Source organism: Mobula birostris, chromosome 3 (genome assembly GCF_030028105.1).
Source record: "Mobula birostris isolate sMobBir1 chromosome 3, sMobBir1.hap1, whole genome shotgun sequence".
NCBI classification, from domain to species: Eukaryota; Metazoa; Chordata; class Chondrichthyes; order Myliobatiformes; family Myliobatidae; genus Mobula; species Mobula birostris.
The window spans coordinates 90,115,184-90,140,829 of record NC_092372.1 but is presented as its reverse complement, the minus strand read 5'-3'; the positions used below and the strand labels follow the sequence as shown (position 1 = coordinate 90,140,829).

Below are 25,646 nucleotides of genomic sequence, written 5' to 3'. Positions count from 1 at the left end.
TTCAGCTTGAAACAAAATTTCACAAGGAATTTATACTTGTTTGAAGGTTCTTTACCCCTTCATGAACTTGCATGCATTCAGCAACACACTATGCATAATTGCAATTAGACAAAACATACTGCAATGATTATACAATATAGAGTAAGATAATAGGAGATGGATACAGGGAAAGGTGATCATGATTGTGGGGAGTGGAAGTCCATGAATAACAGAATGAGGTGGAGGAGTAGGTTCTGCCCATCAGAGACTGAGGAAGGTAATACATGAGTTTATTTCAGGGAACGTGCTCAATCTGGCCGCAACAATGCAACTGCAGTTTTAATTTAATCCTGATAAATATGAGGAGTTTGTCTTTTGGGAGGACTAATAAGGATAAAACATGCAAAATAAATGGAAGGGCACTATGAACTGTAAAGGCCCTTATGGGGAGAAGGCAGGGAAATGGAGTTGAGAGGGAAAATGAATCAGCCATGATCAAATGATGGAAGAGACTCAATAGGCTGAATGGCCTAATTCTGCTCCTACATCTTATGGTCTAAGTACTGAGGAACAAAGGGTCCTTGGGTACAACTGTGAGGATCCCTGATTGGAACAGCACAGATTAATAAGGTGGTGAAGAAGGCCACCTCCTTATCAAACTTGTTGTCATGAAGCAGGGCATAGAATATATGGTATGGGAGCTTATTGTACAGCTTTATCAAACATCAGTGAGACCATAGGAGAAATCCTGTGTACCATTCAGGCCGTCACACTATAGGAACAACATGATAGCAGAGAAGGTTCAGCAGGATACTGCCTGCGATGGAGCACTTCAGTTATGAGGAGAGACTGAATTTGGTGTGTTTATAAGGCTGAGTTTGGAGAGGGAACATAAGAGGATATACAAAACTATGAGGGGCGTAAATAGGGCAGGTATTACAGAACTTCTCCCCATATCAGGGGTGTCCAAATCCAGAGGAGCTATGTTTAAGGTAAAGAGTGATAACCTTAAAAGAGATCTTTTACACCATCTGTGCTGTGATAACCTTCAGAGAGATCTTTTACACACTCTCATAACGCTTAAGAAGAAGCTAGACAAATACTTCAATTACCAAAGCATTGAAGGTTACAGATCAGGTACTGAAAAATAGAATTGGTATGGATGCTTGATGGTTGCATGCATATAATGGGCCAAATGGCCTATTATTAAGCTGTATTATTGCCATATCCAGCCAGATATTTCCCTTCCTAAGACCTGGGATTCCTGAGCCTGCTATTACTAAAAACAATTGTCCTTTGAATTCTGATGCACCCTACCTCAATTACATCTGTAATTTACTAATCCATGTTTCAAGAGTATGTAATTTCCCTGATTACTACCCTGTGCCAGTTAAATCAGATGTGGTCATGTTCACTATTTCAGATTGTTCATGATTTAAACAGTCTCCCCGCCCTTTTCTTGTTCAGACTGTTGATGGCAAAGGCTGTTGTCATTAAAGTTTCATTCAACAGATCATTCATAAATCCGTAGCACTAGGTTTTCAACTTTAGTATTCCTTGTTCAGAATTGTTAGTGACAGCACCACATGTTACAAATGTGACAAGCATGGCTACTTCCAAGATATTTTATTCATTAACTTAACTCTGCTTTTTACATTAACAGGTTTTTTGATACACATTAGCTTCTCTTTTGTTTCAGGTTGTTCACATGTAGTTCAGGCTTGAAAGGATAATTCTTTAATGGGGTAATTTGAAATTATGAATTTAATTCTGAGTCAGCTTTCTGGGTAGACCTTATCTGAAGTGAGCCTGGATTGGTTTCACTTCAGCACCTTACTAGACTTTACAGTCCCATGTGACAGATGAACATGAAAATGTAGTGCTGGTGTTTGAATATTGAAACTTGGAAATCTGCACCACTGGGGCAAAATCTGGCAATTGAATCAAAAGTATATGACCAGTTGAAATTTCCAAAAGTGGCAGAACATGCTGGTGGTTATTAAAGTAACACTAGTTCTCATTCAAGCATGTGCATGTTTACAACCACTATCTGCTGTGAATTAATTTGTTTGATCTGATTAATTGAAATAAGCGGTTTTAAAGTCTATTTATTTTATCTATTTACAGTTCATTCCTTTGCAAACTCATCAAACTTTGTGACTGTCTAAGTTTGAGATATCCTGTATCTCAGAGAGAACATTCACAGAAAATAAGATACTAATACCTGCATATGATTGGAGTTTTTAGGAAATTACCGGGCATCACATATTTTTTGTGTACAATCATGTGGCATCTGGTCCTCCTCTCCTGAATCTAGGCTTGGGAAGCTGGCTGTGGTATGTGGGAGTTTAATGGTGCTTGGACTAGAAACTTAACTTAATAAATCAGTAACACCCAAGGACTCATCCATCTTCCTTTGTGATGGGAACTGTATGACAGTTGTTGGGAAAGTGAAGGCGCTGAGGCTAAGAGGATGACACCTGCTGGGGTGAGGAATCAAGCTGCATAGCATGTGATAGGAAGGAGGGGCTTGGACAATTTGGTGCAATGTGGGGAAATGGGAGGTCATTAGGAGAGGGCGGTGGAGTTCTGAAAGGGTCAGAAAATTGGCTAATATCAGGGCGGAGAATAAAAGTTTGGAGGGTCAGGGTCCCAAGGATTCAATAATATCCTGTTGTGCATACCCATCCAATCACAAGAATGATTCATGATAAATAGGCAACCATCGATCCCAGGGGATGATGAGTTTGTGCCTCTGGTGGATTGGTGGATTTATGATGGGAAGTGCCTTTTCAACTTCATGTTTGATATGATTCAAACTAGCAATTGTGTTCCATTTTTAACTAAACATCAATCAAATGGTTCTTTAGTTTCTTGGCAGTAAACTCAAGGAGTTCATGCAGTAAAGCACTGGAGATTACCATGTTGCATTTGAGTTATCCAGCTCAATAATGACTACTGGTTATATTCGAGAACCTCCAGCCACATCAGTGTGGCTTAGAACTTGTTTGAACCTTTCCCTTCTGAAATGTTAGAAGCCCAATAATTAGGCAAAAAAAAAAATAGAGACTTGAAACATGGCTTCAATTACAGTATATAAAACAAGTATAATTTCTGTACACTGACAGACACTACGTGGGCACACACATACCCTTTAAAACTGAAGTTTCCAAAGATTGTTTTCAATACTTTTGGATTCAAGATTAGCAGATCAGTTTATTTTTAACTTTTTTTTTGGAAATAATATATTTTAAAATACACTTTACAAATGTTTATTTCAATTAATTAGGTCAAACAAATTAATTCATAGCAGATAGTGGATGCAAACGTATACATGCTTGAATGAGAACCAGTGTTACTTTAATAACCACCAGCATGTTCTGACGCTTCTGGAAATTTCAACTGGCCATATATTTTTGATTCAATTGCCAGATTTTGCCTCAACGGTGCAGATTTCCAAGCTTCAATATTCAAACACCAGCGTCAGACTTTCATGTTCATCTGTCACATGGGACTGTAAAGTCTTATTAGGTACTAGAGTGAGACCAATCTAGGCTCATTTCAGATAGGATCCACCCAGAAAGCTGACTGATTATTAAATTCATAATTTCAACCCCACAACCCAGATTAACCCTAACCAAATGAAGGGACAATTTACAGTAAATAATTAATCTACCCAATAGGTCTTTGGACTGTGGGGGGGGGGGGGGGGGGGACAGAGGCATCTGGGAAAACCCATGCATTCCACCGGGAAGACGTACAGAGACTCCTCACAGAACAGCGGTAGAACTGAACCCTGAACAGCTGGAGCTGCAATAGTGCTTGTGCTACTACCGTGGCACCCAAAAGTAATTTTTTTTTAAATTAGTATCAGACCCTTCTAGCCCAGTGAGACAGCACCTTGCAATTACAACCATGTGACTAATTAACCTAACTCGTACATCTTTGGTGTGTGGGAGGAAACTGAAGCACCCAGCAGAGACTCACATGGTCACGGGGCGAACGTACAAACTTATTCGACAGCGATGGGAATTGAACCCAAGTCACTGGTGCTGTAATGTGTTACACTCACCACGTGCCACCCTTTAATTCTAGTAACTACCACATCCCTAATGAGCTAAGTAACCAACCAAAGGAAAAGCTACTGTGATGATAGACTCCCAATGATGGACTGAACTACATTATTCCATGGAATGGAAACTCCTTTACAAACAGTTAGTGTTTGGTATGCTTATCTTTGCTGAAGAAAAGGTGATGGCTTAAAAGACTTTAGTTCTATTAGTGCTCAGATTTATGCAATGCCTTACCAGAGCCAATGGAGAAATCTTATACTACAGACCTGTTGCTTCTGGGTGTATTGCATGTGTGGCTAAAGTACACATCTTTCCATTAACACCAGCAACGGATCTATAAGTTGGTTTGGTTTCTCCATTTGTTGAAAAAAAAGGTTCAAGTCAAAGTTATCCAAAGCCTCACTTGCCTCAAGTGACGTCCAATATACCAGAAATATGTAATGAATTTATTCCAGTGCAAAATATTCAGAAATAGTTCGGAAAAATGTTGAAGTGGCTGAAGCTACATTCAGACATGTAGAATATGTTATTTTTAAAAAATTGTTATCTGAACTGTTTATTTCATAAATCAAGTGACATCTACTAGAATGGCGAAGTGACTTCCACACTAAAATGTGCTTAGAATTCACTACTGAAAATTTCTACATAATTGTGAACTGCTTTACATACCTATGATATTGAATATTTGAGAATTACACAGTGGAACAAAGTAGGCTTAGTTACTTTGATTTTGATAAGTATAACAAACTGGGATAAATTTATTAAAATATCCCTATAATGAATAATAGCCTAGCATTTGCAATGTTTAGTGTAAATTATTTATTGAACTAATTTATTACATTTGAGAGCAAATATTTTACAAAATAGTTCATGCGATGTTTTTCCAAAATGAAATTGTTTAAATATTTATCTTCCAATTTCTTTTCTCTTGCCATCAATGCAAACTGTAGTCATAAATCTAACAGACTTCCATGATTTAAGAATTTAAGTTTCTGCTCCAGAACACACCAACAGAGATGCTTCATATTCATGTTGTGAGTAAAGGGTAATTTTACTCCCACGGAGCGATGACAGGTTTATCTGTCTTTAAAAATTTTGGTTGTCATTTTGTTGTGCTGTTCTGTGGCAAGTACAATAAGATAATAGGTAAATTTTTGATTAAGGAGGTTCCTGTAAATCCAACTTGATACCATTGAAATCTAAGTTTAACATCTGTAATCCAATAATGGCCTGTAGTCAAACCTAGGACTTGCCTGGTTTTGTATCCTTATACAGTGAAATTTTGAGTGAGAACTGACACTGCATTCTGCAAGAAAATACATAAGGTACAACATGCAGTAAAACCTCTACAATTCCAACATCAAACTCACAAGTTGGACCTTAGGGGCCCTTTTTTTGGACAAAGATATATTCAATCTTCAGGCTCAAAGCAATAAAAAAAAATATATGGAGTGCCAACATATGAAGACTTTATCCCCTTTTATGTTTTCCAAGGATTTTGAGCATCTTTTCTCAAGAAAGTGGGAGAAAGGTCAGAAAGAAAGGTACTCCTTCACCTAGAGTAGGCAAAGGCCCATAGCAACAGCAACAACAGGGGCATTTTCATTCTTGTCTTATTCTTCTGAGTCCTCTCACCTCAATAATGAACTGTAGGAAAATGTGGAATATATCCCGATACAGAATGCCTGCTTCAGAATATGTATAGAGGAATGTCCGGAAACATGAAACACAAGTCTATATTTTAGTATCACTGAGATTTTTATAAGTGATAAAGGCCCTTTAACCACCGATTTCTGTCTTAGTCCATACAAACGATACTGTAAACCTAGAGCCAAAATTGAAATTTGGAAGAACAAAACAGAATTTTGACTTGTACAATTATTTCAGCAACTTTGCATTAAATTACTACATTGGTTAAGTTTACTTTTAAAAATACAATTTGTTTAATTGCACATTATGTGCATGAACACTTAAAAGTATCAATGTAAAAGTAAAATAATTAAAGTATTTTTGATAACTAGACTAGTGACGTATATTCAATAAATCAGCCCAAGCTAACTTTCACAAATCTCAATGATTCTGTATTTATGAGCAGATATACATTTTAACAGCATAAAGCATTTTTCAATATATTCACATACAAATAAGCCCTACATATAATTTACAACATTCAAGAGCAATTATATTCCAGTTCTGTGCCCACCAATAATTTAAAGGGTTCATATTCTATATCCCTTTAATGGTGTAGTGCACGTTTATCTGCAAGAAATAAAGCAGTAAAATAAATCTGCAACATAACTAAATATCATTATGACAAAATTCATGTTCAAATATTTAAAATATTTTGAAACAAATAAGCTTTTATTCATAATGCAAACATAATGCATCCAGATAGCAACATGAACCATTTATTATGAAAACTGCAAAGATTTTATTGAATGCATTTAATCTATTTTATACTGATTATTGTACCTTAATTTGCTTAACAATTACTATCATGAAGTATTAGTGAGGACTATTTTAAAGTTCAAAGAAATATTTGTCATTACTGTCACAAAACTAAAATATACATGATATTTATAAAATTTGCCAACATTGTTTGGCTGTATATGACATTAGTGTTTTGCTGAACTTCAAATGAAAATTATTCAAACTGTTACCAACAATCCACAAAGATTTGACTGCTTCCACAAAATTCAAAAATACAAATTAGGTCCAAATGCAAATATCAATACTCTTTTCTTTGCTGCACTCATTCAAGTATCAAATGGAATGTACTTCAGAGTGTTCTTAAAATTAAACAGCTAAAACAAAATATATTTAAGAAAGGGGGTCTGTGTATTCAGCAAGTGTCAGATATTTGGTATCCAAATATGTATTTATTTTTGAGAAACATGGACAAAGGTTTGGTTAAATTAGTGCTGCTGCACTGCATTCAATTTGATCATTGGTACAAAGATATATGGAAAATGTCAAAGTATAGGGGTGTCTTAAACAAACACGTCATTATCAACATGCATAAGCCTAAGTCCCGTAGGCAGTGCATTGAGTATGATTTAAGTAAAGAAAATATGTAGGAAGGGAAGTATATGTGTGTGTATATAATATATATATTATTTATATATATGTGTGTATATTATATTATGTATACACACATACACACAGATTTAAGGCAGCTACAAGTCAATGGTTTGTTATAGTGAAATAATAAAAAAAACTACCATACAAAGGGTTTTACTAGAGTGAAGATAAAATAAAGTTAGGGCGATTCCATTAGATTTCTACATATAAATAGAAAATGCAGCATTCGATGAACGCAAACAATGCAACTGTTTATCTATTGGATTTACAAAAAATGTTCAGTACCACTGGCAAAATGTTTATTAAAGAAACATATTACTCACAAAAGCCTGAAACTCCAAAATTTCAGAGGATGAAAACCAGCATTCTGTTTTGCTGGAATTGGTGCAGAATCTGTTTTTGTGAGAATTGCACCTCATTTTCCCAATCATCTATTTGTAGTATTTTATTTCTGTAGTACGCTAGTAGAATATGTGCATGGCAGAGGGTTGTATATGTACAAATAATGAGATATGATGAAATTGATTAGATAGGTTGGTGAGAGGGTACAAAGAAACGTGGAATTCTCAGACCATGCAGGGGCATTCTACTCTTTAAATTAAAATATTGGTGAAGGGTGAGCATGAAGAAAGATTCTAATCAAATTTTTGAAGAGCTAAACTTAAAGAGGCTATGGTAGTCAATTCAAAATTTCAAAAAATATTTTCATGCTCCTCATAGTACCTTGGTAAGAATGTTTATAGAATGTCCTGCCTTAACATGGCTGGAGAATTTAGAATGGGATATCCTGCATGAAGTCAGTCAGATTGGGGTTCTAATTTCTCCCACTTGATCTCATAGAATAAACTAACAGCCTGGGATCCTATAAATAATACACATCAAACAAACAAAGGTGGTCAAACTTGACAGCAAGGTTACCTAAAATATAGAGAATTTAGGTAAAGAATTTCAAGTTTTACATTTTAAAATAAATAGCATTTATTACTGGCAAAAATTAAATGTATAATTGACAAATAAAAATGACAAATAACCGTAGCATGCATTATTAGGCAAAAGGTGCCTCATTCAGAAAAATAGAGATGAAGATTTTAACATTTAATATGGAGGGGATTTACAAATTTCACGAAGATGCAAAGACGAACATCACTGTTTTTCAAGAATCAGAAGGAAAAACCAATAAGCAGAAAGCCTGAAAACAAAATGGTAAGGAAACCCTTACCAAGGTTTGAAAAATATCATGTGGTACAAATACCATATTTCAAGCTATGAGAACACAGATTTTGTTTGATGTAACATAATCAAATAACTATCATACTCAAAGTCATAAATGCATTTAATAATATGTCAAGCAAAGTAACAGAAACAGAAGATTTCAAGCTGGATGCTGCACAAAGTAAAGGTACAAAAGGGCCACACTTCAGAGGGCCAAATTAGTTTTTACAGGCTTCCCACTTTCTTATCTTGTAAGACTCTGATCTTCATACCAGTATACGATCCTGTCCACATTTGCTAAAATAAAATCAAGTTGCAATAAAAAATATTTTTCCTCAGGGCTACAAAACTCTACCCTGTTCTTTTAAATGAGATTTCATTTAAAATACAGATTTCTGTAAATGATGAAATACATTTAAATGCCCTGTTGTACAAACTTGATTTTTTAAGATGCAAAATACACATTTGATGCAGTTACACCATCATTTTAAAGTAAGTGACAAATATCTTTTCGTGACTCAATTTAGAAAATCATACTCAAATGCATGGTCCAACTTCGTGGATCTCTGCAGTCGACAGTGGCTGCCTTGTGTTTCTTAGCATACAGTAACTGTGTTGCAGAGATGGTTGCTGTCAAAATGAAGTTCCTGAGGAAGAATGGGCCTGTGTGAACGAAGCAGGATTGCCAAATGTACTAATATGGGTATGTGACAGGATCACTGAACTGCACACATTGAACTTCTGGGAGGGTTCACAGTTCTCACCACAGGCTCCTGGCTGTAATTCACAATATCTGCTTTCACTACGCGCTGTCATAAAAGAGAAAGCAGCCATATTATAGATCATTCAACAAATTCTGCACAAAATGTTAGTTTATTAGATAAGGGATTATTACAGAAGGTCAGTAAAACTTATAATTTATCATTGTATCACTGACTGCTAGAAGACAATAACACAGATTTAACATAGTGTTTCATAAAATAGCTATAACTGCTTTAATAAATTGATTCTTCCTACTCATAAGTAAAATCCAATGAACAAAGAACTGGAAGAAATCACAATATGGGAACCACATGGTAGAATATATTTTAATTTCACTGAAGATACTACATTATCACTCAGGTTGTTAACAGTATGGAAATAAATATAGGTAAAATCAACATTTATATTTAATACTTAAAATAAATGATTTAACTAATAGTTGACAGTACTATGTTATATTCTATTGTATTTAATATGTTTTCTAAGATAGTGACCAATTGAAGATTCTGCCACAGTACCTGAAATTATTGTATGACACACACTCTACTTCGGCAGGGTACAGAACCCTGGGATAGATTCACATCATGTGGGTAATTTACCAATTCGGCCCTGACAATATGCTGCCAATAAGAAGGTGCCAGGAAAGCAAAAGAGTAATGAAGTTGACAAAAAGAAAAGAATGAGAGGAAATAATAAAGATGAAGTTGAAATGTTTCACAATTTGTATAAGCAACAATAAAGAAAGAGTTTCAAGTAGCACAATAAAGTACTAAAGCACAGAGATTGTGTTAGATAATATTTTAACACCAACAGCAAACATAGTATTTTAAGTTGATTAGTGCCAATGTCCATAATAAAACAATATATTCAGGCTGAGCTTTATGGCAAAAATGAAGGCAACATACAAGATAGGAGATAAGTTAAATTAGAGAACACAGGTTCTTTCAGATAATTTATAGCCAATTTAGATGGGATCTATGAAAATAAATTTGAATTGCAATACTTTGCAACATTTTAATACGTTAAAGGTAACTTTAAATACAGCTGTGAACTGTGAAGAACATTAAAAAATATTTACTGATAACATAAAATATTTAAAAAATGCACCACGATTGCATGTAATTCTTCAATAAATTACTATACTAACTCCAGGGACGAAAACAGCAGAGACAAACCATTGCACACGATCACTCTTTAATAGAAGAATATTAGTTCTAATATGTAATGTTATAATTGGCCACTCTACTTGGAAGAAAGCAGATACTCCACAAGTTAGCAGACAAGTTGCAAGATTTCCTACTGAATTAAATCAAATCATTGAGGTTAGAAGTGTTTATTCATTGACATGATTAACAGGAATCCTTCTACTGATTAGTCAGTTTAATAAAGTAGAAGAAGCTCTGCTTAAAATCCCTCACTGCTTGAAAAGCTTTCGATTACGAATTTAAAGTGAAAACCCATTAATAGACAGCACAGTTAAGCTGGGAAATATACTTTACAAATGGGAGACACTTAAAAATACCTAAAATAGTACTATTTCTGAGGGGCATCTGTACTCAAAATATAATTGATTTTTATCCAAAAAAAACATGCATTATACTTTAAACTAATCTTCTGATATCCATACTTTAAAAAACTGGCAATAAGCTATCACATTTATAAAACTAAGTTTCAAACAGACATGTTATGTTTATCTATATTGCAATATGCATCAAACTGCAGTTTAATGTGTGATGAACAGAAAATTCTCAAGTAGCTTTTATAGAAATGCTACACAAGTTGTTTCTGCTCTTTTCTTCTCTGCCTTCAAATGGGCTCATTTAAAAAGGCTGATGCCATAAATGTTCTGTAGATCAGGCTGGAAAATGAAACCACTAAGACTTGCATTACTGGAGGTTTGATCACATCATGGTTGCCTATAGTACACACCTCAATTTCCCTTTCCTTTATAATGTTTGCATTTGCTGCAGAGATCTCCTTTGCACCAATAAAACAGTTTGATAATGAATAATATCTTTAGGATGGAAAAAGAGGAAGGTAACAAGAAAAATCTAAGAAACGTAAGTTTCTCAGCCTCTATATTAAGAACAGAATGGAACAGTCTTCTTAATTGAAGTTCTGCATGTGTGGTGTTTTCAATCTGGCTTCCTAGGTGATATATTTTTTTCTTTTCCAAAAAAAATTAGCAGAGCAATTGGAGACCTATATAGAAATAGAATTTATTTTTAAGATTAAGTACACGTATTTATTTATTTAAATATTTACTTATTGAGATCCAGCACGGAATGGGCTCTTCGGGCCCTTCATGCTGCACCATCCAGCAACTCGATTTAACCCTAGCCTAATCACGGGACCATTTACAACGATAAATTAACTTACCAACTGGTATACCTTTGGACTGTGAGAGAAAATTGGAGCACCAGGAGAAAGCCCATGTGGTCCCAGGGAGAAGTACAAACTTCTTACAGACAGCAGCAGGAATTAAACCCATGTCACTGGTACTGTAAACCATTGTGCCAACTACTACACTATTAGGCTACCTCTCTGTATTTTAAGATATCCTGTTACTCAAGATTCAAGCTTACTTATCTTGTGTATATCGAAACATACACTGAAATGTGTTTTGTATTCATAACCAACACACCCAAGGATGTGATAGAGGCGGACCGCAAGTGTTGTCACACGTTCTGGCGCCAACACAGCATGGTCACAATTCTTGGCAGAACAACACAGAATACAACATAACAGAACAAAACAAGCAAGAAAGCAATAACAGCAAAACAAGTCCCCATTCCTTCCTCCCACCCATGCACAAACACAGTTCTCTATCCCCAGACAGGCCATCACCTCATGTCTCCAGTGGACTCAGATTCAGACTCAGACCTGTAGATATTGGGCATTTGACTGCCATAGCAGACTCACAGAGGCTCATAGAACCAGAGTTGTGACCAACGGGCCTCGACTTCTAGATTTCAGATTTGACCCTGGGGCCTTGATCCTCAGCATCGAACGGACTTGCCAGTCACCACTGGAACAGGACAATGACAGGACCCCGAAGACTAGGCCTCAAATTCAGTCTCGCCAATTCACAAACCCAAGGGGTAATCTCAGACCTTGTTCTTTTTGCCCGCATAGGACTCCAACTTCGAAACCTACCAGCAGCTTGCTGACCTTAGAGGGGGTGGGGGGGAGGGGGATTTACCAGCCCTTGTCGATACTTGCCTGCTGGTCTTACATCTGACATCCCTGCCTGGCGGAGATGTCCCACATTCACGTCACAGACTTTTGAACGCAGAGTGGAGACTTAAGTCTCCAGCCTGTCCTCAATTGCACCCGCATCCCTGTTCCTACGCTTTAACCTGGCCCCCAACTCTCCTTTGTCCCTAAAACTACAAAGCATCTAAAACTGAGCCGTTACCTCAATGGAGATCGCAGCTTGGCACCATCTTAAGAAGAGATGTGACAATCATTAAATTAATAGAAGAATCTTAAATCTGTGATGATTTTGATGACTTGTTTCCTGTAAATGATCATTTTAGAGTTGTACTTGGATGGCTTGGTCCCCCTTGAGTGCTATATAATTCTGGCCCTACTCCAGACCAAGCTGCATGAATGTCAATGGTATGGTCATTTCTCCAAATTCATAGACAGGATATAATACCTATTGGTTGATATCAAGACTTCCAAAAACCTATTAGTTATCTATGTCTCCTTAATGATATTTTGATCCCATTCAAAAATAAATAGGCTTGATAGAAAAACAAGCAGGCAGTGAGATCCTTTTGGCTTACTACTAAGATCATTACGATAAATCCTAATGCATGGGTGCACCTCTACTTTCTTAGAAGTTTGCGAAGGTTTTGTATATTATCTGAAACTTGGACAAACTTCTATAGATGTGTCTTGTCTTGTCTCGTCTTGTCCATACTACACCAACCGCCGACGCTGGGTTATAAATGTGCAGGAGCAATGTGTGGTTAAGGGCCTTGCTCAGGGACACAACACGCTGGCTCAGCTGAGGCTCACAACCTTCAGATCACTAGTCCAACGCCTTAACCACTTGGCCATGCGCCAACACTAAATTCCAACAGAAACCAGTCAGTATACCCTCCACCACAGCCTGGTATGGAAACACCAAGTGGAAAAACCTACAAAAAAATCCATCATGGGTAAAGCCCTCTCCACTATTGAGAACATCAACAATAAGCACTGTCACAGGATAGCACAATCCATTATCAAGGACCCCCACCATCTAGGCCATGCTCTCTTCTTACTGCTGTCATCAGGAAGGAGACAATGGAGTCTCAGAATCCACACTGTCAGGTTCAGGAAAGGTTATTACTCCTCAACCATCAGGCTCTTGAACCAGAGGAGATAACTTCACTCCCAACAGTACTGAACTGTTCTCACATCTATGGACTCACTTTCAAGGACTCTTCATCTCATGTTCTTGATATTTATAATTTATTTATTTATTTATTTTATCTTTTTGTATTTGCACAGTTTATTGTCTTTTGCACATTAGTTGTTCATCTTGGTGTGGTTTTTAATTGATTCTATTATGTTCCTTTGTATATTATGAATGTTTGCCAGAAAACGTTGTATATGGTGACATAAATGTACTTTGATAATAAATTAACTTTGAACCTTCCTGTAATACTTCCATCCCTTTATTCCAGGGTTTCTCAACCTGGGGTCCGTCGATCCCTTGCTTAATGGTATTGGTCCATGGGAACCTCTGCACTATTCCCTGCCTGATCATTTGTCTGCCTTATTACTGTCGTATCTAGTTCCACTCCCTCACATGGCAGTGTTTTCCCAGCAGCTGCCAGCTTTTCTATAAAAAGAACTTCTCTTGCAAATTTTCTTTAAATTTTCTCCTTCTCACCTTAAGCCTGCTAGCTTGTGACATTTCCACTAAATGAAAAACAGTAACTGTCCTGACGAAGGGTCTCGGCCTGAAACGTCGACTGCACCTCTTCCTAGAGATGCTGCCTGGCCTGCTGCGTTCACCAGCAACTTTTATGTGTGTTGCTTGAATTTCCAGCATCTGCAGAATTCCTGTTGTTAACTGTCTACCACTGTATGTCACTAATAATTTATTATAATTAAGTCAGGTCACCCCCTCAGTCTCTAGAGAAATTAATTCACATTTGTCCACACTTTTTACCAGAGTCAATACTCCGGTAAACCACTTTTGCATCCTCTCGAAAAACCTCCACATCCTTCTTACAATGTAGCAACCAGAAATGCAAATAATACTCCAAAATGTGGCCTAACTAAAGCTTTGTGCAACTCCAGCATGACTTCCCAACTTTTATACTCAGTGTCCTGACAAATAAAGTCAAGTATGCCATTTACCTTCACTATCATCGTATGTACTTGCACTGCTACTTTCAAGGAGTGATGGACTTGCACCCCAGTATTCCAATTTACATCAATGCCCCAAAGCTTTCTGCCATTTACTATATATTTTCCTCCCAAAGTGCAAACTTAACACTGTTCAGATTAAACACTATGTGCCATTTATCTGTCTATAGTTTCTACATGATATACATTTTGCTGCATTCTTTGACAACTTTTCTCACTACCCACAATTCCACTAATTTTTGTGTCATCTACAGATTTATCGGCATAGCTACACCTTTGTTAGAATTATTCATATATAACTGAAGCAACAGAGATCCAGAAATGACCCCCATGCAATATCATTGCTCACTAACCTCCAATCACAATAACACCCCTCACCAATTCCTTCTCTCTTCTAGCGTCAAGACAATTTTTAATCCAATCCATCTAGTCACTGTAGATCTTACGTGCCTTAATCTTCTGGAATTGAAAGACCTTGTTGATCTGTATTGCTAATATCCACTGCTTTACCCTCTGTATGCTAAGAACAAGCTGATTTTGTATCCAACTTATCAACTCACTGTGGATATCCTGTCCACTTCCCTACAATCATCAATGATCTTCATGACTTCCTCAAAAATCTAAGATTTGACCACATCTGCATAAAGCGATGCTGATTATCCCTATTAAGTTCATGCTTTTCCAGATGTGAGCAAGTCCTATTCCTAAGAATCTTCTCCAATGTAAGGTTGATGCCAGGCTGATGTAAGGCTAAATACCCTATAATTTCATGGTTTGTCCCCATGACAAAGGAAAAACATTGGCTATTCTCCAGTCATCCAAAATCCCACCTGTGGCCAGACAGGTTATAAAGATCTCTGTCAAGGCTCCAGCAATCTCTTCCCTTGCTTCTCTCAATAACCTGGGATAGATCTCATCAGGCCCTGGCTTCATATCCACCTTAATGTTCTTAAAAAACCACCACCACTTCCTCCTCCTCCTCCTCCTCCTCCTCCTCCGTATTAACACCTAGAATATCAGCATACCCCACCCTGATCTCACCATCCCTCCTGCCCTTCTCCTTGGTTAACATCAAAGCAAAGTATTCATTTAGGGTTCTACGCACTTCTTCTGGCTCCAGACACAAATTCCTTCCTTTGTCCTTGAGTGATCCTACCCTTTTCTTGTTTTTCATGTACATCCTGTCAACATAGTAAGGATGTGACCAGGATGCAGGAGATTTTTACCAGGATGCTACCTAAATTAGAGCAAATAAGCTATAGGAAAGGTTGGACAAGCTTGGATTGTTCTCCCAGGTGCATTGGAGGCTGAGGAAGACCTGATAGAGGTTTGCAAAATTATGAGAAGCATAGATGGGTATCAAGATCATGGTACCACTGGCCGAATGCCCTGTCAAGTGCTGTACTATTTTATGTTCTATGTATAAAATGCCTTGGGATCCCTCCTGACTAACATTTCACCCATTTCCTTGATGCTCCCTAAGGGCCCTGCCAAATTCAGCTTCCTAAACCTTACCTGTGCTTTTTTTTTCTCTTTTTCACTAAATTTACAGCAGCTCTTGTTATCCAAGGTTCTTGAACCTTCCTATCGTTTTTCTTCCTCACAGGAACATGTTGGTCCCAAATTCTGAGCAGCTGACCTTTAAGTGACTCTACATATCAGATCCAGACTTACCAGTAACAGCTTCTCCCATCTACCCTCCCTAGCTCCTGCCTAATATTGGTGTAATTAGCCTTTCATCATTCAGGCACTTTACCACAAGGTCCAACCTTATCCTTATCCATAACCATCTTAAAACCTAAGGGAGGTATGATCACTGTTCCCAAAATGCTGTCCCACAGAGACTCTGATCTCTTGGCCAGGCTCATTTCCCAATAAAAGATCTAGAATGGTTTATCCACATAATGTTTCAAGAAACCCTCCTGAATGTATAAATTTTTCCTCATCTAAGCTTTTGGCACCAGGGAAATCCCACCCAATATTGGTGGACTTAAAATCACACAATCATTAAATATGACAGTATCAATGATACAAATTTAAAAAAAATCCTTAACAACATGAACAAAATAAAACTCACTGCCCAAAGTGTTGATGCTAGAAGTAGACTGCATTGGACTAGGAATTTGTTTATTATTGTCATGTGTACTGAGGTACAATGAAAAGCTTATCTTGTATACAGTCCATGCAGATCAAATCATTAGAGTCCACTGATCTAGTACAAAGTAAAACAATAAAAGAATGCAGAATAAAGTGTAACATCTACCAAGAAAGTGCAGTACAGGTAAACAACATGTAAGGAAATGGACAATATGGGAGTCCCAGTACAGACAAATACATGGAAAATTGAAATCACTTATTATACAAACTTATTTTTCTTGCACCTGGCTGCTGTCTCTCTACAAATGTGCTCCTCTAAATCCTGTTGATCACCCTAAATATCCCACTTATGTGGATACCCTTTACTTATTCCTCAGGCTCCTCAACCATCAAACATCAGGTTCCTGAACCAGAAGGAATAACTCCACTTACCTCATCACTGAACTGTTCCCACAACCTGTGCATTAACTTTCAAAGTGTCGTCATCTCATGCTCTTGATATTTATTAATATTTATTTATTTATCACTGTTATTATATCTTTATGTATTTCCACAGTTTGTTGTCTTTTGAACACTGGTTGTCCACCCTGAATAAATTATGGTTATTGGGTTTATTGAGTACGCCCACAAGAAAATTAATCTCAGGATTGTATATTGTGACATGTATGTACTTTGATAATAAATTTACTTTGAACTTTTTCAACCTATATAGCCTTGGTAAACAAGCCCTCCACTCTGTCCAGTCTCCCCCCCCCCCCCTTAATACTGACACCTCTGTCATGCTTAAAACAACATACCCTAGAACACTGAGTGGACAACCCTGAACCTTTGTCAACCCAGTCTCACTAATGGCTACAATATCATAATTCTACATGCTGATCCATGCTCTAAGCTCATTTGCCTTACATACAATACACCTTGCACTGATATAGACACAGCTCAGAATAATAGTGCCACCATGCTCAACCTTTCGGTTCCTGTTCTTGTAGCTGGGTTTAGCATCTACTTTCCCCACAACTCCAGTAGCTGCCCTGGCATTCTGGTTCCCAACAACAGGAGTTTAAACCTCTCGGAGTGGCACCAGCAAACCTTCCCGCAAGGTCCCCTCCAGTTCAGGCGCAAACCGCCCCCACTTAGACAGGTCCAGCATTCCTGGAAGAAAGCTCAATAATCCAAAAACCTGAAGCCCTCCCTCCTGAACTTTCCTAATTTTAGACTGACCAGCATGCGGTGCAGATAGCAATCCTGAGACCACCACCCTGGAGGTCCTGTTCTTTAACTTAGCACCTAACTCCCTGAACTCACTTTGCAGAACTTCTTCATACCCTCTGCCTATGTCATTGGTAGGCCTCTGGCTGCTCCCTCCCCTTTTAGAATATTCTGGATGCAATCTAAAATGTGTCTGACCCTGGCACCTGGGAGGCAACAGGGCATCTGGGAATCCTGTTCTCATCTACCAAACCTCCTGCGTCTTCTCCTAACCTGATAAAGCTGCCATCACCACTTTCCCCTTCCCTTCTGAGCCACAGGGCCAGAGTCAGTGCCAGAGAAGCACACAAAAAATGCTGGAGGAACTCAGCAGGCCAGGCAGCATCCATAGAAAAAAGTATAGTCAACGTTCGGGCCGAGACTTTGCCAGAGACCTGGTTTTTGCAGCTTTTCCCAGTAAGACATTTCTCCATTTCCCCCCTCCCCCCACCAATGTATTCAAAGCAGTTTCTATTACTAAGGGGAATGGCCATAAGGGTACTCCGAGCTGTCTGCCTATCTCCTTTCCCTCTGACAGTCACCCAGATACCTGCCTCCTGCAACATATGAGTGACTGCCTCCCTTATCACTATTTACAATTGGTCATATTATTTACAATTAACATCCTGAGCTGTACAGAAAATGTGGACAAAAATTTAAGCTTTTATGAATTTAACGGAAAAAAACAGTGAACTTGATTATTTCACAATGGAACAAATAAGTACTTAGTCACGGAGAACATCCTTTATCATTTAAGGAAATAAAGAGATATGAGATCAGTGGGTGATAATTGAATTGAATTGAGTTTACAATTGGTCATTATTTACAATTAATTTATCCTGACCTGGACAAAAAAATTAAGCTTTCCGAATTTTATGTTAACATATTTAGTTAACAATTAATGCCATGAGCCAATGTGGACAGGAGGTCAGTTATCACCTTCCACATGAAAATATTTTACATTCATTCATCATTTTTACTCTTTCCATGATCAGCCATACACCCAGCAGAATAAAAATATGCCTTCATATTCCACTAATTCTCTGAGCACAGTCACACTACTGACACTGGTTACCAAGTGATAACTCAACCATTTTTGGCCACTTGCCACTTTCCACTGTCCAATACTGCTGCTTTCCCCACTGAGATATGACCATCACAGCAACTAATCCCAGATAGAGTATCTTATAACAGTCCACACATTCCTCTACTCCACATTCCTTAATTTTCAATCAAATACTGTCTCAGTTGCTATAGAATGATATACAGCCCAAGATACAGGGAAGACCACAGTGAGTGCATATGTCATGATCTGTGTAACTGAATGAATTATTAGGTCACATATGAGGTCAGTAAGAGGCAAACATATAAAGTGGACTGGAGTGGTGTGTAGGCTACACTGGGCACAGTTAGGATCACTAATGATCGTGATGCTTCTATACACTACATACACATGCATGTACTAAGATGCATATAATTTTACAAATAAAGGAGACCAAACAATATAAACGCCAAGAAATTTAATGACATTTAAGTGAGACTGTAACGAAAATAAACAAAGGACTTTTAACTGCATAAATTCTAACGCTTAATAAAAATAATGCTTTTTTGCTACTATCCTACTTCCAACCTTGTCAGATTAAAATGATAACTGTCCCTAAATTCAGAATCAAATTAATTGTATCGCATTACGTCAACACTATTTCTGGCAGTACTGTGAAGTGCAGATCATCAAGTACATGAGGTGCAGTTGAAGCAATGCCACAAAAAGATCAATGGGTTGGGTACAACACATTATATTATAGTAGCCTCCAACATGATGGCATGAACATCAATTTCTCAAACTTCCAGTATTTGCCTCCCCCCACCCCTGAACCATTTCCATTTCCCTCTCTCACCTCACCTCCTTACCTACCCATCACTTCCCTCTGGAGCTCCACCCCCTTCCCTTTCTTCCATGGTCTTCTAACGTCTTCTATCAGATTCCCCCATCTCCAGCTCTTTACAATTTCCCAGCTCCTAACTTCACCACTCCCCGTCCCCCAGTTTCATCTATCACCTACCACCTTGTGCTTCTTCATCCCCTCCCCCCCCCCACTTCCTTACTCTGATTTCACATCTTTTTCCCCAGAGCTGCTGAAGGGTCCTGGGGTGAAACTCGACTGTTTACTCTTTTCCACAGATGCTGACTGTCCTGCTGAGTTCCTCCAGCATTTTGTGTGTTGCAATTGCTTGGGTACAAATTTAATTTATTGATAGTCTTGAAAACCCCTCAACCAGGTGCACAAGGAGCAATTATGTTTCAGTTTATTCACACAGTTTACACTCCAGTTTTATCAAAACTTTGGAACATGCTGCACAACTTCACAGATTTCTATGTGTACAAATGCGATTGGAAAGGAAATCCAAATTTACTATGGTAAACCAAACCTCACTCAGATATATGAAAAAGACTGTGCTCCTTTATGATAAAGCACATGCATATCCACACTTCTTTAGGTCTGGTATAAAATAAATAGTTTTAATGCAAACAATCATAATGCAAAAGGAACCAAATTAATCTCCAGCAGTTCCATAATTTTGTTTTCCAATGAACCGTCTGTATATACTTGCTGACCACAGGTAGGGTAATGCATTTGTTCAGTTTGTGCCAATTTATGTTTTCCTTCATATAAACATTGGTTAATAGTGGTCGAAATAATTTGAAACAAGAAAAAAATTCTAGCGTGGATGCGGGTGAGTACTGTGCTTTATAATCCACATATTGTACATAATTAACTATTTGATCAGTTTCACTTCATTTTGTCTGACAACATTGTCTAAATTAATACTACATACCAGATGTTATTTCAGAAATGCTCTGTAATATAGGGGTTTATAAACTAAAGGGAGTTTTCAATGTTTATATCTAACCTCCAACCTCCCAGCCTTTCCATTTTGCAATCCTTACTAAAGGTTCAATTAACTCCAGACATCCCACCTCCCCTGGAAGTTCCTGGAGTCTCCCGCATTTGATAGCGGTTCCCCGACGCCCGAAAATTATATACAATATCCCAGAAATCCATTTTTTGAGAGGAAGAGGGAGAGCAAGCTTCCTGATTGGTCTCTCTTCGTGCTAAGTACACCTATCGGTTTTCTTTGTGAGCGGGCTTTACAGTCGACCTCAAAAATAATGACAGTGTTGCTCGCTGCACTGTTCGCAACAGTGACTTTTCTATTGCTTATGGCGGGTTAAAATGTAAAAGACATGTTGAGGTGAGATTAACAGGAGTCATTTGTTCATTAGCTTAGCTAATGTTATTTAAACTAGCTGGCTAGCTGCAAAGGAGCTACTCTATTGATGTCCTACGTGATAAGGCCAAACTCCCTGTAGACTTGCTTAAAGTTGTAATAGAATAAACATAATAATATAATACAAGTACATATTTTAATGTCACATTTTCTGCATATACCCAACTTGGTTTACAGATTAGACAAAATCACTAAACAAAGTACAGTATTCCATACACCCTTGGAGGTTGACCGGTGGGGGGGGGGTTGATATGGGGTTCCGGGGCGCGGGGGTGCTACCACCCTGAAATGAGTTTTTGCAGGGTGGGATGTCTGTAACTCCCAAAATATTTGTTTAGTTCCTACATCTAATCACACACCACATATCAGATAACAATGCAGGCCCAACATAATTTTTTGTTGTTTTTCTTGCTAATTATTATATGATACGATTAAAGCAAAATGCAAAGAAGCAAATATATAATTTGCTGGTAACTTCAATGGGTGGTATTTTCCTAATCCAAAATCAATTTAAAATACTAATTAAGATGTGTTCCATTTTGCATTTTTGGTTTTGCTTCATATATTTAAAAATTCTATAGCATACATTTTCTAATATGTATTTCATTTCCTTGGAGCAATGGTTTAACTGCATTTGTGTGGTTCAGTGTCAATGTTACATTTTCTTTGGATTTTCAAGGATTCCCTGAGGCATGAGAGTTACACCAATGCCTGCACAAACACATCTTAGCAAAGAGAATGGGATACCATGTAATGTTTTTAGCCATCTCTATTACTTTCAGTATGGTAGCATTAGTGCAGAAAGTTTCACTGAAACATAGCTTCCTGGCTCGCCCTCAAACAATGAAAGGACCTCAAGGGGAAAATGAAAATGGTCACAGAGTTAACAAATATTTAGGTCATCTACCGCAGGGGTCCCCAACCTTTTTTGCACCGTGGACCGGTTTAATATTGACAATATTCTTGTGGACCGGCTGACCAGGGGTGGGTGTTCAAGTAGGGTTAAACTCACCTCAATATGCCTTTTACAGTTAGGGTTGTAGGGTTGCCAACTTTCTCACTCCCAAATAAGGGACAAATGTAGCAGTCAAATCCTGGGACACTTTACCCCAGGAAAGACTACCATGACCATGAAGCCTTGCGTGGGCACCTGTGTGCGCATGTGATGTGCACGTGTGCGTACGTGCCGATTCCACACCCGCCCCCCCCACAAATCGGTTTTGCCTTCATCTTCCAGACTACACTGTATATACATTATTTCTGCTTTATATAGGCTGTGTATTTATCATATCATTCCTGCTTTTACTATATGTTAGTGTTATTTATTTTTGGTTTTATGTGTTATTTGGTATGATTTGTTAGGTTATTTTTTGGGTCTGGGAATGCTCATAAATTTTTTCCATATAAATTAATGGTAATTGCTTCTTCGCTTCATGCCATTTCGGCACGAAAGGTTTCATAGGAACGCTCTACCTTAGCGGGGGAAATACCGGACAAGGGCGGTCCCGTATGGGAGAAACCAATTTAGCCCAATATACGGGTTGTCCTGGCAAATACGGGACAGCTGGCAACCCTATGTTCAAGTTCAACAGTGCATGACAGAGAATGAGGTGCAGCTGACTCATATCGTTTCCTCGTGGCCTGGCACCACATGCTTTGCGGCCCGGTGGTTGGAGACTGTGTATGGGTGTGGGTGTGAGAGAGGAATGGGGCTTGCTCTGTCAAATTTCATTAGAATACATTGCTCTTCTTTCACTCAGTCCAGAATCATCTCTCTGTTAAAGTTTAGCCAGATTATGAAAAGCCTTTTAATCCTGTACACGAATGCACCTAGTGAGAAAAGTGTCTTAGCCTCATCAAAATGTGATGGAACATTCAATGCGAAAGGAAAAGTATTTTAATTTGATTGAAATGCTTATTATTTCATAGGTTACATAAACAGAAACACATTAATCACAGGATGGCTTACCTCACACAAAGTGCCAGAGCATCATAAAATTACTTTGTTTACCTGGAATAGCTCTACCTAGAAACAAAATTAGCAGCATTGCCTTATTTTGTGGTTCTTCATGGTTTAAAGATTCAAGAGTTAAGTTTGTTTGTCACATGTTGAGGGCATCTGAGGGAAGCTCACAAGCGTCACCTCACATTTTGGTGCCAACATCGCATACCCACAATGCTCAGCAGGACAACACAGAAAACAACAATAGCAAAAACAAGCCCCATTCCTCTCTCACACCCACACACATACACAGTCCTTTAACTCCCAGAACAGGCCTCTATCCTTCAATGAACATGGTCTTGAGCCTACCGACACCGGCTTCAACCACCCCAGCAAACTTGCAGAGGTTTACAGACGAAGGGACTCGGCCTGAAACATCGACTGCACCTCTTCCTAGAGATGCTGCCTGGCCTACTGCGTTCACCAGCAACTTTTATGTGTGTTGCAGAGATTTACAGACTCGGCTCTGGCCAATAGGCCTCAACTTTCAGACTTCAGATTCAAATCTCGGTCCTTGATCGTTGGCATTGATCTCAGGACATGCCAATCACTGAACACTAAGAATTGAAGTCAGAACTTGCCAATGAACATTGAACTCCAGTCTCACATATTTGTAAACCCAGGGGATCATCAAAACTGATTCCTCCTTTCCGCATAGAACTTGACCCACCGACAACTTGTTGACCCTGGGGTGGGCCCTCATCCACTCTCTGCCAGTCCACCATCTAACCACGGATGTCAGATGTCAGCATTGCTGGTCTTTCAACTCAGAGCAGAGACTTAGGCTCTAGCCTGACCTCCAATTCCCCCACATTCCTGTTGCTAAACCCTAACCTGAGCCCTAACTCCGCTCTCTGTCATCCTTACAAACCTAAAAAAAATTACAAATTAAACCAATTAAAAACGTCTAAATCTGAGCTGCGACTCAAATCAAAGGTTACATCTTGGCATCATCTTCAAAGTAAATGTAATTTAACACAGAGCAACTCCTATATACAACTATTTCTGGGTTGAGACACCAGATTCTAGTAATTCCTACAGCCATTTTTGTCCATCTCTTTGTAATTGAAAATCGATTTAACCCAGAGCAAATCCCAGCTGCAACTATATCTGGGTTAAAACTGACTGTTTTGTTCAAAGTTAAAATTAAATTTATTATCAAGGGACGTATATATCGCATATACTACTCTGAGATTCATTTTCTTACAGGCATTCACAGTAGACCAAAGAAATACAACTGCATCAATAAAAAAGCTACACATAAACAAGGACTGACAACCAATGTACAAAAGAAGACAAACTGTGCAAATATAAAACAACAAAGAAAGGAAAGAAATGGAAAGAGGTGAGTGATACCCGATCAAAACTTTTCCATGGAGGGCTTCCAGACCGTTCGGGCTGACCGGAAGTGCACTGAGAGCGGTAAGCGTAAAGGAGTTGGGGGCTTACAGTTCTGGTTAACAACGGATGGTGCAATCCTGGTCATATTACGATCGAGGAACGTGTTTGTAGACCGGATATTGAACTTTTTGCTGTTGGACTCAGGCCATATTTCACTGAGATACAACACTGGGCGTCACGGGAAGTTGCTCCTGCCTGTGGCCATCGAACTTTGCATCCTCCCATGGAGGGTCAGACACCCTGAGCCAATAGGCTGGTCCTGGACTTATTTCCATCTGGCATAGTTTGCATATTGTTGTTTGATTGTTTGTGGTTTTTGTATTGCTATATTTATGCTCTATTCTTGGTTGGTGCGGCTGTAACAAAACCCAATTTCCCTTGGGATCAATAAAGTATATCTATCTATCTATGTGAGATTATCCATGCTGGTTCAGGAACCTGATGACTGAAGAGTAATAACTGTTCCTGAGCCTGGTGGTGTGGGACCTAAAGCTCCTATACCTCTTTCCTCATAGCAGCAGTAAGAATTCTGGAAGTTCCTACTGGCACCTCTGGTCACTTCGCAAGCCCAACAAATTTTCTACATCAGGGAAGCAAACAATGATATAATTTCCCAACTTAGACCATATTATCCTGGGAGCCACCATCATTGGTGTTAGATACAACTGTTTAATTTTTAGATGAGACCATTTAATTACTATTTTCTTTGCAGTTTAACAATTAATTACCTGCTTGCATTTTAAGTAGCTCTTATATGCATATAACAATTTAATATGCCTCTAGTGGCTATACAAAGTACAATTCTGGAAAGCTCTGGAAGCCTCTTTGTTTTGCATTATTTGAATAGGTGCTTTCTTTATAGTTGACTCGAATCTACAAATTAGAATGGAACTTTTCCTCACTTATGGATATAAAATAGCTAACCACAAAGTAGCACCAACTTGTTCTTAGCATCTTAGTCTCATGTCTTTAAGTCTTCTACTACTAGCTTCTATTCCTGTTTCCTTTGTTCACAGTCATAGTCATACTTTATTGATCCCGGGGGAATTTGGTTTTCGTTACAGTTGCACCATAAATAAATTAGGTAGTAATAAAACCGTAAATAGTTAAATAGTAATATGTAAATTATG

At 38.2% G+C, this 25,646-nt stretch overlaps 1 protein-coding gene across 1 annotated transcript in view; it reads right to left on the bottom strand.

Moving 5' to 3' along the window:
- Nucleotides 1–4,930: 4,930 nt before the first annotated feature.
- rab28 (RAB28, member RAS oncogene family) overlaps nucleotides 4,931–25,646 on the bottom strand; it is a 130,349-nt gene continuing 109,633 nt past the window's right edge. Inside the window, exon 7 of the mRNA XM_072253016.1 lies at nucleotides 4,931–9,154. Within this exon, the coding sequence (XP_072109117.1) occupies nucleotides 9,062–9,154 (93 nt within the window). The 3' untranslated portion in view covers nucleotides 4,931–9,061. The remainder of the gene's footprint in view (nucleotides 9,155–25,646) is intronic.